Source organism: Canis aureus, chromosome 19, assembly GCF_053574225.1.
Source record: "Canis aureus isolate CA01 chromosome 19, VMU_Caureus_v.1.0, whole genome shotgun sequence".
In the NCBI taxonomy this organism is placed as follows: Eukaryota; Metazoa; Chordata; class Mammalia; order Carnivora; family Canidae; genus Canis; species Canis aureus.
Genome location: NC_135629.1, coordinates 46,996,886 through 47,012,476, shown reverse-complemented (window position 1 = coordinate 47,012,476; position 15,591 = coordinate 46,996,886). Strand labels below are relative to the sequence as shown.

General features: G+C 48.8%; 1 protein-coding gene across 5 annotated transcripts in view; it reads left to right on the top strand.

The window, feature by feature from the left end:
• Positions 1 to 15,591, top strand: part of NWD1 (NACHT and WD repeat domain containing 1) — a 65,482-nt gene that overhangs the window by 9,542 nt on the left and 40,349 nt on the right. For 4 of the 5 annotated variants that reach the window (XM_077859511.1, XM_077859510.1, XM_077859513.1 and 1 more), the window contains 2 exons: positions 3,792 to 4,089; positions 10,264 to 11,536. In XM_077859511.1, the coding sequence (XP_077715637.1) occupies positions 3,792 to 4,089; positions 10,264 to 11,536 (1,571 nt within the window). The remainder of the gene's footprint in view (positions 1 to 3,791; positions 4,090 to 10,263; positions 11,537 to 15,591) is intronic. The other variant, XM_077859512.1, reaches the window with a different exon arrangement.

The following is a 15,591-nucleotide window of genomic DNA, read 5'->3' as shown; positions in this document are numbered from 1 at the left end:
AAATCTCCTGGAACGTCTCCTGGAGATTAAGTAGAATGTAGAAGAGGGTGGTCACCATTATAAAAGCTGTTTTCTGGGCAAACAAAGACAAATATTTGAGGGCTGCGCTGCTCGGCTTTAGAACCACACTGTCTAGTGCAGTAGCCACAAAGCACATGTGGCAAATTTAAAGGTAAATAAAATAGAGTAGGATTAAAATTTCAGTTCCTCGGTCCCACCAGCCACATTGCAATGGCTTAGCAGCCACTAATACGTAATAAAGAAAGCTTCCCACACATGTTGGCCAGGTCTTAGTTTCTTTCAGGGAGATCTAATCTCTGGGGCAGCCCTAGAACCTTCTGCAGTGCTGAAAGTGTGCTCATCTGTGTTGTCCAATGCTGTGGCCAGGCACCACATGTGGCTACTTGGACAACACAGATGAGCGCACTTTCAGCACTGCAGAAGGTTCTAGAGCTACCCTAGAGATTAGATCTCCCTGAAAGAAACTAAGACCTGGCCAACATGTGTGGGAAGCTTTCTTTATTACGTATTAAGTTGTATCTATATAGTCAGGCTTGTGTTTTCAATCTTTTGCTCTGTATTTTTCTTTGTTGGCATTGGTTTTTTTCCTTCTCCTGGTTTTACGGAGATGTTTTTGCCATCCAGCATTGTGTAAGCTTCAGATGTGCAACGTTAAGGATTTGACTTACATGTTTCATGAAATGATGACCGCGGAGAGATTATCTCATATAGGTACAAAAAAAGAGAAAGGAAAAATGTGGTCTTTTTCCTTGCGATGAGAACTCTCAGGATCTACTCCCTCAGCAATTTTCAAATACATGTGCAGCAGTGTCAACTAGGGTCCTCGTGTTGTGCATCACATCCCTATATTTGTTTATTTTATAACAAGGATTTTGTGCCCTTTGAACCCCTCTAGGTCAATTATTATTGCTTTAAAATGCATCCTAGGGTTTGGAGGACTCTACCTTTCTGCTTGCAAATCTCTCTCATACATTCCCCCCACCCCCGCCCCAATCTTCCAATTTAGGTTTCCAAATGAGCCTGACAATTGATCATTTTGTGGAATTTCAAAAAAAAAAAAAGGATTTTTTAAAGAAAAGCAGGCAATGGAGAGAAAAGGAACTCCAGGAGGGATTCGATTTTGCAACCCAAATTGCAGGCAGTGAAAAGCACAACGCCGCTTCCAGGTGGCATGGGGGACAGGATGATGATCTCTGGGCTTCCCCCAGGCCCAACCGGCCCGGGGGGCCTTGCTTGTCCTTCCAGAAGGGCTCCTTGGGCGGCCAGCTGATCTCTACCCACTTCCCGCTTTCCTCTCGAACCAGGCATCTGTCCTCTGTCACCCGAGAGTCACCGCATCCTTCTCCTTCAGTGGCTCTGAATGGGGGTCTTCCCATGGAGCTGGGAGCTGTGCTGGTGGCCCTTGGAGAGGCGTCTCTCTGGTAAATAAGTCATTAGGCAGCGCGAGTAGCAGGGGACAGCTCCCCACGGTACTTCTTTAGAGGCTCTGGCTCTCCTGGGCCACCGGCAGCTCCAGCGTCCCCAGAGAGTTGCTCCTGGTGGCTCCTGACCTTTTTCTTTCAAGCTCTTCCTGTTGTTGCTCTGGTCCCTCAGGCAGGAGCATTTTCCACCTTCCGTCTCCTTGCTGAGATCTGTGGTTCGTGGTTGGCTGGATTCTCCAGCTCCTCTCACTGCTCCGAGACTGACGCTGTGGGAAAGGCCCCCAGAGAGTGGGGTCCTGTTCAACCTCCCATCATCACAGGCTCCACTTCTCTGGGTCCCTGGGTGCACACCCCTGGAATATTCTGGTACAACCCAATGAAGAGGGGTGGGTGGACTGCTTCCATTTCATGATGCGGAAACTCAAGACTTCAGCCTCCGTGTCCTGGACCTCCTCTAGCCTAATTCTCTAACATTCTGGTTTGCACCTTCTCTTGGGGCAGAGAGAGGGTGAACTAGGATTCTTGGCATTAAGACCAAGGTCTTAGGGCCTCACCGCTCTGCCGCAAAATCTTACCCATGGGGATAGCCTTCTGTTTCATTCCAATTTTAGTATATGTGTTGCTGAAGTGAGCACAGGGATGGCCTTATGTGTCATCACTGCCCCCTCCTCATTGGTATTTCAACCACCTCCCAACCTCGGCTTTCCTGCTCTGGCTCTTTGGAGCCATTGCCTGCCACAGGGCCTTTGCACATGCTGTCCCCATGGTTTGCAATGCCCTTTGCCCAGCACACCCCTTCTCATGTCTTATTCTTTAGCTCGATCTAAATAAAGACAGAGTCCACCCCATACCTTTGATACTCACCTGCCCCCAGGACCATGTCATAGCATGAAATTTGGGCAGGGCCAATGGAGTCCTTATCTCTTGCCACAGCTCCATGTCTGGAATAAGCTGATACCTGCATATAAGAAGCTGTAGTCTTCTCTCCCTCTGCCTGTCTCTTATTAAGAACTCTTGGGATTGCATTTAGGGCCGAGGTAATCCAGGATAATCCCCCCAGCTCAAAATCCTTCACTTAATCACATCTGCAAACACCTTTGTGCTAGTCATGGTTCTCCAGAGAAATAGAACCAATGGATAGAGAGAGAGATACATAAGAGGAGATTTATTACAGGAATTAGCTTACACTGTGATGGAGGCCAAGAAGTCCCCCATCTGCTGTCTATACACCAGAGAACCAGGAAAGTGGGTGGTGTAATTCAGCTGTAGGCCTGACGCCTGAAAATCAGGGGACTGAAGATGCAAGTCCTGATCTGAGTCCCAAAGCCTGAGAACCAGGAACACCGATGTCCAAGGGCAGGAAAAGGGTGGGTCAGCTCAAGCAGAGAAAGACAGTTTACCTTTCCTAGTGTTTGGTTTTGTTTTTTCCTAATTTCTTTGGTGTTGGGGTTTTCTGGTCCTATTTGGGCCCCTGGTGGATTGGACGATGCCTACCAGCATTAGGGAGGGCTGTCTGCTTCACTCAGTTTACCAGATCAATCCCTTCCAGAGACACTGTCATAGGCATACTCAGAAATCATATTCCAGGGGCACCTGGGTGGCTCAGTGGTTGAGAGTCTGCTTTTGGCTCAATTCGTGATCCTGGAGTCCGGGGATCAAGTCCTGCATCAGACTCCCCATGGGGAGCCTGCTTCTCCCTCTGCCTATGTCCCTCTGCCTCTGTTTCTCCTGAGTAAATAAATTAAAATTTTTTTAAATTAAAAAAAAAAAAAAAGAAATCGTATCCCACCCACTATCTGGGCATCCCTTAGCCCAGTCAAACTGACATCTAAAAATAACCATCACAACCCTTTCCCATGTAAGGTATGTTTACAGGGTCCAGGGATTAGGGTTGGCTCTCTTTGGGGGCCATTATTCACCTTCCACAAAGGGTTTTCCCAGTGAAAGATCCCTTAATGTTTGGAACCTGATCAGATTAAAAACTTACGTGTGTGATGTCCTGTACTCTTAGATACCTTCACATGCAGGTGCTCTAAGGCTCTAGCCTGCACTTCTTAGTGTAATTACCACCCTGGCACCACAGCCAGGCCCATTTTGGGGAGTTCAGTGTGTCTCACCCAGGGTCACAGAACTAAGCACCCAAGCCAATTTTTTTAAAGATTTTATTTATTTATTCATGAGAGACACAGAGAGAGGCAGAGGGAGAAGCAGGCTCCGTGAAGAGCCCGATGAGGGACTCAATCCCGGGTCTCCAGGATCACGTTCTGGGCCCAAGGCAGATCCTCAATCACTGAGCCACCAGGCATCCCACCCCAAGCCGATTTGAACCCATGACCCTCTTTCTGCCAGGCCCTCTTAGGTGACCAGTACGGCCCCTGTCCAGTCCCTACACTGATCGAGGAGAAGGAGTGGGAGGCCCTGAGATCCCAGCTGGCCTCCAAGCCACGTGACCTGGAGCTGGTGGCTCGACGCTTCCGGAGGGATGAGAACGCCGTGCCCCCCACCTACCTGCTTCAGGCCCTAGGCACTGCGGAGACCCAGGGGCCCGAAGAGGCCACCCTGACCTCTGTGCTGCGCTCCGGAGCCCAGGAGGCCCGGAGGCTGGGCCTCATCACCCAGGAGCAGTGGCACCGCTACCACTGGTCAGGTGAGGCTGCCAAGACCCACCCCCTCAGGGTCCACAGGAAATGCCCCACGTTCAAATACACGCATCGAATATTGTCCAAATGCCACAGCCTGCGTGTCTGTAAAGGCCAGATCAGCCTAGCTCTTGGATCCCTGGTTCTGCGTAAGGTTATTTTACTGATCCAAGAGTTCAGCCACGTCCAATTCTCTGTCTCTTAGGACCCTCCTTTCCTCTCCCCCTCCAACTTCCTCTCCCCATCTCCCAGGGAAGCTCCTGGCTCTGGGGGAAGGCTTCTTTTTTTTTTTTTTTAAGATTTATTTATTTATTCATGAGAGACACAGAGAGAGAGGCAGAGACACAGGCAGAGGGAGCCTGACATGGGACTTGATCCTGGGTCTCCAGGATCACGCCCTGGGCTGAAGGCAGCACTAAACAGCTGAGCCACCGGGCTGCCCTGGGGGAAGGCTTCTAAGATGATCACTATCCTGGTTTGTCTAGGACTTTTAGGGCTGCACCCAGAGAGTCCTGGAAAAACTGGAACCGTAGGTCACCTGATGTTAGCCGGAGAGCCAGCCCCTGCTGTGGAGACTGAGTCCTCCAGCCTCCCTGCACCTGCCTCAGGGGTGGAAACTGAGGTACAGATGGAGGTACCTCTCCATCACCTAAGGTGAGGAATAGAGGTTTGACCAGAGTCCATCAGCCACTCCCAGCCGGCCCCTGACCTTCCACCTCTAGCCTCAACCTCTGGCTCTTCCATCCTCCACACTGGTTACCAGAAAGATTTCTCTAAAAATGCAGTGTTGTTGAGGCACCTGGATGGGCTCAGTCAGTTAAGCTTCTGACTCTTGGATTAGGCTGGGGTCACGATTTCAGGGTCATGAGATCGAGCCCCATGTCTGGCTCTGCACTGAGCATGGGACCTGCTTGGGATTCTCTCTCTCCCTCTGCCTTTCCCCCTGCTCTCATTACCTTTCTCTCTAAAATAAATAAATAAATCTTTTTTAAAAAATGGGAGTGTTGCCAAGCCATTTCCCCACTGCTTGCTGCCAGCAAGAAACAGATTTTTATCATTGTTCACGGGTTTAGTAATATGTCAGATATGGCCATTTATATCACCCAAACTATTAAGTATATGAATTTCTCTTACTAAAAATATTAAAAACATGAACTCATTCTATCCACATATTAAATATATGGATTTATATTATGAACATATTAAATACATTGAGTTATTTAAAGATTTTTGAATAGCAATTTATGTCAATAGCATTTTCATTGTACTAAAATATATCACCGTCTATTATATATATTAATTCTAGTAATGACATATCAATTTTTTAAAATAAGCTTTTTATTTGAAGATAATTTTGCTTATTTTTATTTGTTATTTTATATTTTATTTATTTATTTGAAAGAGAGCATGAGCAAGGGGAAGGACAGAGGGTGAGAGAGAAGCAGACTCCTCGCTGAGCAGGGAGCCGGACGTGGGACTCGATCGCAAGACCCTGAGATCATGACCTGAGCCAAAGGCAGACGCTTAACAAACTGAGCCACCCAGGCGCCCCTATTTGGGGATAACTTTAGATTTGCAGAAAAATGACAATGTTATAAAGCTACAAAGATATACAGAGTCTGGGGCAACCCGGATGACTCAGCGGTTTAGCGCCGCTGTCAGCTCAGGACGTGATCCTGGAGACCTGAGATCGAGTCCCACGTCGGGCTCCCTGAATGGAGCCTGCTTCTCCTTATGCCTGTGTCTCTGCCTCTGTGTGTGTGTGTGTGTGTGTGTGTGTGTGTGTGTGTCTCATGAATAAATACATAAAATCTAAAAAAAAAAAGATATACAGAGTCTCTGTGTGTTATTCACACAGAGAAATTAACCTCTATGTGACCACTGTACATTTGCTGGAAGTAATAACATCAGTACGTGACAATTAAGTAGACTCCAGACTATTTAGAGTTCATCGGTTTTCCCATTAATGTTTTTCTGTTCCATGATCCTGTCCAGGTTCCCACATTGCATTTAGTTGTCACATCTCAGGTCCCCCTGGACCTGTCTCAACCTTTCCCTATTTTTCATGACTTTGACCATTTTGAGGAGCGCTGGCCACGCACGTCTTTTGTGGAATGTCCCTCAATCTGGGCTTGTCTGGTGTTTTCTCATGGTTGGATGGGGGTTATAGGTTTCTGAGAGGAAGACCACAGAGGTGAAGTTCCTTCCCTTTCTCATCATATCAGGGGTACCTGATGCATACCTGTCATCACAGGTGAAGCTAACTCGATACTTTGGTTAAGATTAGGAATGAGGTACCATTTTTTAATTCAGCGCCTATGTGAATAACAATGTTAATGGCTACTGTTTATTAAGCGCTTACCACGTTGCTATTGCTCGCTCTATGACACGAATCCAAATGTGCTAATTGCTTTCATAGAGATTAACTGCCACTGGGACTATAATCAGCCTCCGGGGTCTGAGCTTTGGGATGGGCCTGGACTTGCAGCCTTGCCCTTTCTCAGCTGTACTGACCCCTGGCAGGTTGAGAGCCCCAGTTTCCTCATCTATAAAATTGAATTAGTTAAAGTCACTGTGGGGATCTTGCCCCATAGTCTCTTCCCAACCGTGATCTCTTTTGATCAAATCCAACCCACTAAGAATTCCCACTCAAAAGAGTGCCTGGGTGGCACAGTCGGTTAAGCGTCTGACTTGTGACTTTGGCTCAGGTCATGACCTCAGGGTCGTGAGATCAAACCCTGCATCAGCTCCACTCTCAGCAGGGAGTCTGCTTGAGATTCTCTCTCCCTCCCCCTCTGCCCCTCCCCCTGCTCTCTCTGTTAACTAAGTAAACAATTAAAAAAAAAAAAGATTTCCCACTTGAAAGAACAAACAGAAACTCCTGGAAAGTAGCAGAAAGTATAAACGCATGCTAGTGACAGTGTCTTCAGAGCACATTTCCAGAGCCCTTGCTCAGTTGTCTTCTTTTCAGCCTTTTTATTTTGAAATGGAGAGTCACAGGAAGTAAAAAAAAAAAAAAAAAAAAAGTAGGAAGTCGTCCCATGTCCACTCAGTTTCCCCCAAAGGTAGCATCTTGCAAAACTAAAGTACAGTATTACAACCAAGAAGTTGACGTTGTGACCACCAGACAAAGCATCACTTTCACAGACGTGTGTGTGCATGTGTACGGTACACGTGCGCACAGATATTTCATGCTAGGAAATTTTAACACCCGTGTAGCTCCGAATAACTGCCACAGTCCATATGAGGGACTATTTCCTCACTGCAGAGGTCTCTCCCACTACCATTTTAGAGTCACCCAGGCCTCAGCCCCCAGCAACCAGTAATCCATTCCTTTTTTTTTTTTTTTTTTTTTTTTATTCATGAGAGACACAGAGCATGAGAGGGAGAGCAGAGACACAGGCAGAGGGAGAAGCAGGCTCCATGCAGGGAGCCCGATGTGGGACTCCATCCCGGGTCTCCAGGATCACGCCCTGGGCCGAAGGCAGCACTAAACTGCTGAGCCACCCGGGCTGCCCCAGTAATCCATTCCTATAATTGGTTATTTCAACAATGAATGGGATCATACAGTCTACGACATTGTGAGACGTGCTCTGCTCCTTCAGCATAACGAGCTCAGCTTTTCACAAATGTTGTTTCATAGAAGATCCTGCCAGCAGCCCCACTGAGGTTAAACTAGTCCACCCATGTTCCGGGAGAGGAAACAGACTCAGAGAGACACAGTGATTTGACCAAGGTCACGAAGCCCGCAGGTGGCAGAGCAGATGGCCTTGGATTGATTCGTGCTGAAATGTGTCCCAGAAGGATCCCATTTGAGGATTGTCAGTTGCCTTTATCCCTGACTTCCATTCTTGGGGCTAAGAGGGGAGTGGTGACACTCCAAGGAGGGCATCTGAGTGGCTCTTGTCCTGGCTCCGAGACTCAGTTCTGTCTCCAAGGGCCTGACTCACTCAGCTCCAGAGCCCCGGGAGCCTCTGCTGAGCCCAGGGTGGCTTAAAAAATAACCCCTCCGGTCTGACTGCTATTTCAAAGCAATGGCCTCGGAGGGGAAATCAGTGTCTGCTCTTGGCTCTGGAAAATATGGGTCCTCGGGGCAGCTGCTGTATGCTCTGGGACAGGGGTCAGCTAACTATGGCCCAAAGGCAAAATTCAGCCCACTGCTTGTTTCTGTAAATAAAGTTTTATTAGCACACACTCAACATATTGGTTTGCATGTTGTCTGTGGCTGCTTTCACTCTATGACAGCAGACTTGAATAGTCGGTGGGGTCTTTTTTAAAAGATTTTTAAAATTTATTTATTCATGACAGACACAGAGAGAGAGAGAGAGAGAGAGAGAGAGGCAGAGACACAGGCCGAGGGAGAGGCAGGCTCCCTGCTGGGACTCGATCCCAGGACCCCATGATCACACCTGAGCCGAAGGCAGACACGCCACCACTGAGCCACCCAGGCATCCCCAGAGTTAAATAGTTGTAAAGAGACCATTTGACCTGTGAAGCCTAAAATATTTCCTATCTGACCCTTTACAGAAAAGCATGCTGACCCATGCTCTCAGCCTCTAGGCTCATTAAAAACTTTTCTCCCCAGCCACCATGCCTTTGCAGCAGTTTTCTGTGGCTTCAAATGCCCTGTCTGTCCTTCTCTGCCCAGGATAGACAGATGTCCTCATCTACCTGTCTGTCCATGTCTGTGTCCATTTCTTCACTAAGACTGCAATAACCACTCCACAAAGGCAACAGGGACCTTTGTACGTTTTTCTCTCTGCTAGACGCCACAGTGTGGAGAGCAGAGGCTGGCCCAAGTGGGAGATCAACAAATGTTTGTTGAATTAATGTGTCACGACGGAGGCACCCAAAACTGACAACAATGGATTTTTTTCCCATTGAAGTGACATTCGCATAGCATGAAATTAACTGCTTTATTTTTTTAAATTTATTTTTATTTTTTTTTAATTAACTGCTTTAAAGTGAAGAATTCGGTGACAGTTAGTGCATTCGCAATGTTGTGCAATCACGACTTCTATCTAGTTCCAGAACATTTCCATCACCCCCAAAGAAACTCCATACTCATTAACAATCACTCCCCATCCCCTTCCCCCAGCCCCTGGCAACTACCAATTGGCTTTCTGCCTCTATGGATTTGCCTGTTCTAAACATTTTGTGTACATGGAATCAGACGGTGTGTGGCCTTTTGTGACTGGCTTCTTTCACTCGGCCCAGTATTTTCAAGGTTCATCCGTGCCGTAGCATGAAGCAGAGCTTCATCCCTTTTTATGGCTGAAGAATATTCGATCGTATGGATGGATTACATTGTGTTTATCCATTCATCACTTGATGGACCCTTGGGCTGTTTCCACCTTTTGGCTACTGTGGATAATACTGCTGGGAACTTGGGTCACAGGTATCTGTTGGTCTATGTTTTCAGCTCTTTGGGGTCCATACCTCGAAGTGGAATTCCTATAGAAATTCCATATTTAACTTTCTGCGTTTGATGGTATTTTCTTATAATGGGGCTACTTCTCATATACAACCTCTGTGCTGCCTACACCAAGGCTTCTTTGATTAATAATGACCGAATTAGTGCTCTTCTTGGCTTGGCTCCTGGACCAGCAGTCTCCGCATCACCTGGGAGCTTTTTGGAAATGCAAACCCATGGGCCCCACCCAGACCTGATGAATCAGAACTCCTAGCGGCAGAGCCCAGCCATATGGTTTTTTTTTTTTTAAGATTTATTTTTATTTTTATTTATTTATGATAGCCCTAGAGAGAGAGAGAGAGGCAGAGACACAGGCAGAAGGAGAAGCAGGCTCCATGCTGGGAGCCAGACGTGGGACTCGATCTTGGGACTCCAGATCACACTCTGGGCCAAAGGCAGGCGCGAAATCGCTGAGCCACCCAGGGATCCCCAATACAGGTTTTTTGAGCCCTCAAGTGACTCTGGCAAACCATAGTCCTCTGGCCAAATTGGGCCCACTGCTTTTTTTTTGTAAATAAAGTTTTATTGGAACACACTTGAGTGCATCAGTTTGCACATTGTCTATGGTAATGCCAGGTGACTCCAGCACACATTAAGTGTGAGAACTGAAGTCCTTACCTCCCAAATATGTCTCTCAAGCGTCACTACTTGGGCCAACTGATCACACAATGATGACCACACTCTGTTCCCATTTTCCCCACTTTTTTAGTCATTGAGTGGGAGATAGACCGGGGCCTGCTGAGCTTGACAGACGGAGACCAGGGGGCGACTGTCTTCTTGAGAGAGATCCAAGACCTCAACAAACACATCCTGGAAGACTGCGCCCTCAAGATGGTGGACCGGCTCGCAGATGGCTGCCTGGACACAGATGCCCAGAACCTTCTCAGTGGCCTCAAGGGACGCATTGCCGACACACAACCTGGAGTCCTCAAGGCCCACCACCTGCCATGGAGCCGAGACCTGGTGAACCCCAAAAACAAGGCTCATGCTCGGTACCTGAAAGAGCTGGGGGAGCAGTTTGTGGCCAGGGCTAACCACCAGGTCCTTGAGCACCTCCGGGAGCAGGAGGCAGGCAGGCAGGAGTTGGCGTGGCTCTACCAGGAGATCCGCCACCACCTGGGGCTGAGCACCGAGGCCACCTGGACCTTTTGTGGCCGCCAGGAGCTCCTGGCCCAGCTGGGGCAGCGGCTCCGGCAGAGCGATGGCCATCCCCACTCACCCCTGGTGCTTTTTGGACCTCCAGGCATCGGAAAGACAGCGCTGATGTGCAAGTTGGCAGAACAAATGCCGGGACTGCTTGGCCGCAAGACAGTGACCGTCCTGCGGCTTCTGGGGATGTCACAGATGAGCTCCGACGCCCGAGGCCTGCTCCAGAGCATCTGCTTCCAGGTGTGCCTGGCCTACGGGCTGCCCCTGCCCCCTGCCCAGGTCCTGGAGGCCCATGCCAGGGTGGTCCAGTTTTTCCACACCCTCCTCCACACTGTCTCCTGCCGAAACTTCGAGTCACTTGTGATCCTGTTGGACTCCATGGATGATCTGGATTCCATCTGCCGCGCCCGGAGGGTCCCCTGGCTGCCTCCCCGGTGCCCCCCGAGGATCCACCTTATCCTCTCAGCCTGCTCGGGGAAGCCAGGGATTCTAGACATCATGAGACAGACGCTGACGGACCCAGAGGCCTACTGGGAGGTGAAACCCCTCTCCGGAAACCAAGGGCAGGAGATGATCCAGCTCCTGCTGGCCGCCTCGCGGAGGACGCTGAGCCCAGGGCAGAGGGAGCTGCTCTGGGCCAGCCTCCCAGAGTGTGGGCACCCAGGACGGCTGAGGCTGGCCTTTGAGGAGGCCCGGAAGTGGGCCTCCTTCACCATACCTGCCCCTCTGGCCTCCACTGCTAAGGAAGCGATCCATCAGCTGTGTGCCCGCCTGGAGCAGACACACGGGCAGCTCCTGGTGGCCCACGTGCTGGGCTACATCGTGTCCTCCCGGTAAGTGTCTGTCGTTTACACCCTCTTCGTAAATGAGAATGATGCGTTCACCCCTCATGGCTCTGAACGGATAGTTATTCTCTCACTGTTCTGGAGGCCGCAGTCTGAAGTCCAGGCATCGACAGGGCCGTGCTCCCTCCGAAGGCACCAGGGGAGAATCTGTTCTAGGCTTTTCTCTTCATTTCTAGTGTGGCCAGCAACCTTTGGCCTGTAGACTGCCATCTCACAGCCTCCTCCCTGTGCGCCTTCCTGTCTGAATTTCCCCCTTCTTGTAAGGCCGCTCACGGGCTCAGGGCCGCTCTGATCTAGTGTGACCTCCACGTACGCGGACTGCTTCTCTAGAGACGGTCTTCGCGGGCTTCCGGTGGGCACGCACGTTGGGGATCCTGTTCAACTCAACACAATTCATGTGTCATAAAGTGCCCTCTTTGAAAGCCTGCGATGACCCAGTGGCATTTAGGACGCTCACAGTGTTGTGCGATCACTATCCATTTCCAGAACATTCCCATTACTGCAAAGGGAAACCCCATCCCCATTAGCTGCCACTCCCCACCCCCAGCCCCGAGCGGCCCCAACCTGCTTCCTGCATCTGTGGACCTGCTGGTGGTATTTCTTTTGTACAGTTTTTACTTTGAAATACTTTGAAATTATAGACTAGTGGAGGAATTCCCATAGTATTAGACTAGTGCAAAGAATGGCCCATACATCACAGTTTCTCAGCCCTACTGATATTGGGGGCTGCATCATCAGTATGTGGGGGCTGTCCTATGCACTATAGGATGTTGAGCAGCATTCCTGGCCTCGACCCTGGCTACTGGTAGTACCCTGAGTGGTGGCAACCAAAAATGTCTCAGAATATCACCAAGAGGCCCTAGTCAAGAACTACGGCTCTATGCCCTTCTTCTGGGATCACTGATGTGCCGCATTAGCTTTCTCTCCCTAACCCCCTCGTTTTCTTTCTTTCTTTCCTTCTTTCTTTCTTTCTTTCTTTCTTTCTTTCTTTCTTTCTTTCTTTCTTTCTTTCTTTCCTTCTTTCTTTCTTTCTTTCTTTCTTTCTTTCTTTCTTTCTTTCTTTCTTTCTTTCTCTTTCTTTCTTTCTTTCTTTCTTTCTTTCTTTCTTTCTTTCTTTCTTTCTTTCTTTCTTTCTTTCTTGGATTCATTACAGGCATTATTCCCCTTTACCCTTAAATGCTTCACATATTTCCTAAGAACAAGGTCAATCAGAACCCCCATGTCACCACAGAACAATTAAAAAATTCAGGAAATACATCACAGATCCAATAATACTATCTAAGACACAGTTTACAGTGAAAGTTTGCCACTTATCTCAAAAACGTTCTTTATAGCCTCCCCCCTCTTTGCCTCCAAACCACTATCCAAACCGGGATCACATGTCACATTTAGTTGTCAAGTTTCTTTGGTCTCCTTTAATTTGGAACATTCCACCATCTGTTTTTGTTCTTTTGAAGAGTCCAGGCCAGTGATTTTGTAGATCAGTGCTTCTCGACCCTCAATGCAGATAGCATCTCAGGTCTTGTTTTTGAATAAAGAATCTGATTCAGCAGGTCTGGGGTGGGACAAGGAATCCCGTGTTTCTCACTGCCTGATGCTGATGCTGCTGGTCTGGGGACCGCATCTGGGCTGGGGGTGTAGTTTGCAGAGTGTCCCTGCATCTGGGTTGGTCTGAGGTTTCCTCATGATCACATTCAAGTTGAACTTGAGTGATGCTCAGCCCTTCTTAGACGCGGATTTTTTTCCCTTTGTAAATTTGCAAGTTCCCCTCTATTTAATAGGCAATATTATGGGGAGATTTCAGAAAAACCTTTTTAAAACCAAGTGCTAAAAAAAAAAAAAAAAAACCAAGTGCTAAAAACAAACAAACAAACAAACAAGTGCTGTGAAGGATTGACCACCAGCATGCATCTACACTGCATCCCAAGCTTGTTGAGTGGGAATCAGCGAAAAAGGAAATAGGAAAATCCAATTTCAATGTGTTTCTAGAGCTTGAAGGACTGAATGCTTACATCCAGCTGCTCAGCCCAGAGAAAGTCTCAGGGCTGCACACTGCGACCTCATGATGGTCAGGAGCTCAGGGATGCCGGGTAGGGACAGAGGTGAGTCGGAAATAAGGAGCAGGAGAGAGGAATGTGTCCATCACACACCCAGATTCTGGCCCCCAAGAGGGTAGGGTGGAGGCCAGTTAGCAGACACATGCCAGCAAAGCTCTGTCTTTTTTCTTTTTAAAAAGACTTTACTTTTTATTTATTCATGAGAGACACAGAGAGAGATGCAGAGACATGGGCATCAGGGAGCCTGATGCAGGACTTGATCTCAGGACCCCAGGATGATGACCTGAGCCAAAGACAGATGCTCAACCACTGAGCCACCCAGGCGTCCCCAAAGCTCTGCCACGACGCAAATAGCCATTAGAAAACACTCAAGCCCGCCATCAGAAATTATTGGACAAGGTGATTTTGCCTCTTTTCAATATAACAGGCAGGCTTTTCTTCCTTTGTCCTTTGTCGCAAACCAATCAAGATAGCAATGATCAGACCAGTGAGCGTAACTGTTCGTTTGTCTGCTTGTTTGCCAGGCACAGAATCCCACTCACGCTAGTGTGTAAGAACTAAGGGCTTTATGACAAGGCCATGGGAAGAGCTCAAGGGATCCAGGGCCACCCACCCAATTGCCGACTCCAAGGGGGCATACCCCAGATCTCATGTCATCCCCCAGGTTTTGTGATAGATGCCCCCCAGAGTGGGGACTGGGCCTGGGTTCTATAAGAGGACGAAGACAGACAGGAATGTTCTAGGGTAAAGCGGTGAGCCATGAGGCCAACCTGATGCAGCCTACACGGAGGAGGTGGGGTTGTCATGGGAACCAGAAAGCCATGAGAATCAGAACAGTTTCTCATCCCCTCGCCCTCTGGGTCTTCTCTGCCCATTGGCTTCTGTCCTGGACTCTTCCTTTGTCCCCCCGGGAACATCTACTTGCCTCGAGCTTCTACTGGCATCATTAACTCCCATTTCAGAGAACTGGCACCATCCTACTGGCTCTTTCTCGGGTCCTGATTCCAAAATCTAGGGAGACAAAAATAATTGGCCTGCTTGGCCCCACTTCTGGTCCAATTAGTAAAGCTGAAGGCCTCACTGGGTGTAGGGCCGGCCGTCCCAGGGCCTGGTGGGGTAGGTGGTTTACAGAGGGTGCCTGCAGGGCTGGTGATTTCAGTACCTCTTGTTCTACAAAAGCACATCATGCTTCCACACCCACAGTGTGCTGTGAAGGTGAGAGCCCGGCTCCCAGAGCAGATATGGGTCCTTCTAGGCCAGTGGTTCTTTCCTAGGGAGATCCTGCCCCCAGGGAACACTTAGTCATGTCATTTTTGGTTGTCACAGCTTGGGGGTAGGGCTGCTGGCGTCTAGTGAGTGGAGACCAGGGTATAGGGCCGGCCGTCCCAGGGTGGGTAGGTGGTTTATAGAGGGTGCTGCTAAAAGTCCTCCAATGCACAGAACAGTCCCCACTACAAAGAGCGATCCGACTCCACATGTCAGCAGTGTGAGGCTGAGTCACGCTGGGAGGAGCACTCCTTACTCCTTACGCCTTCCCGGCTTCTGCAGGGAAGCACAGTGAACACCCGGCAACCATTAATCTACCTTGTGGCTTTCTGGATCCTGCTCAGAACATTCCAAGCACATGGAATCATGCAATACGTGGTCTTCTGTGACGCATTTCCTTCACTTAGCGTACTGTTTCCTGTATCTGTGTAGAGTGCGTCAGTACTTTGTTTCTTCATATGGCCGAAGAATATTCCATTGTATAGACACACCACTGCCTTAGTCCATTTGAGCTGCTATAACAAAAACACCATAGAGTGGGTAGCTTATAAACAATTTATTTCTTACGTTCTGGAAGGCTGGGGAGTTCAAGGTGAAGGTCCTAGCAGATGCAGTGTCTGGTAAGAGCTCTCTCCCTTGTTCCTAAATGGCCATCTTTTTGCTGTGACAGAAGGGGTACGGGAGTTCTCTGCGGTACTAACCCCACTCATGGGGCTCCAC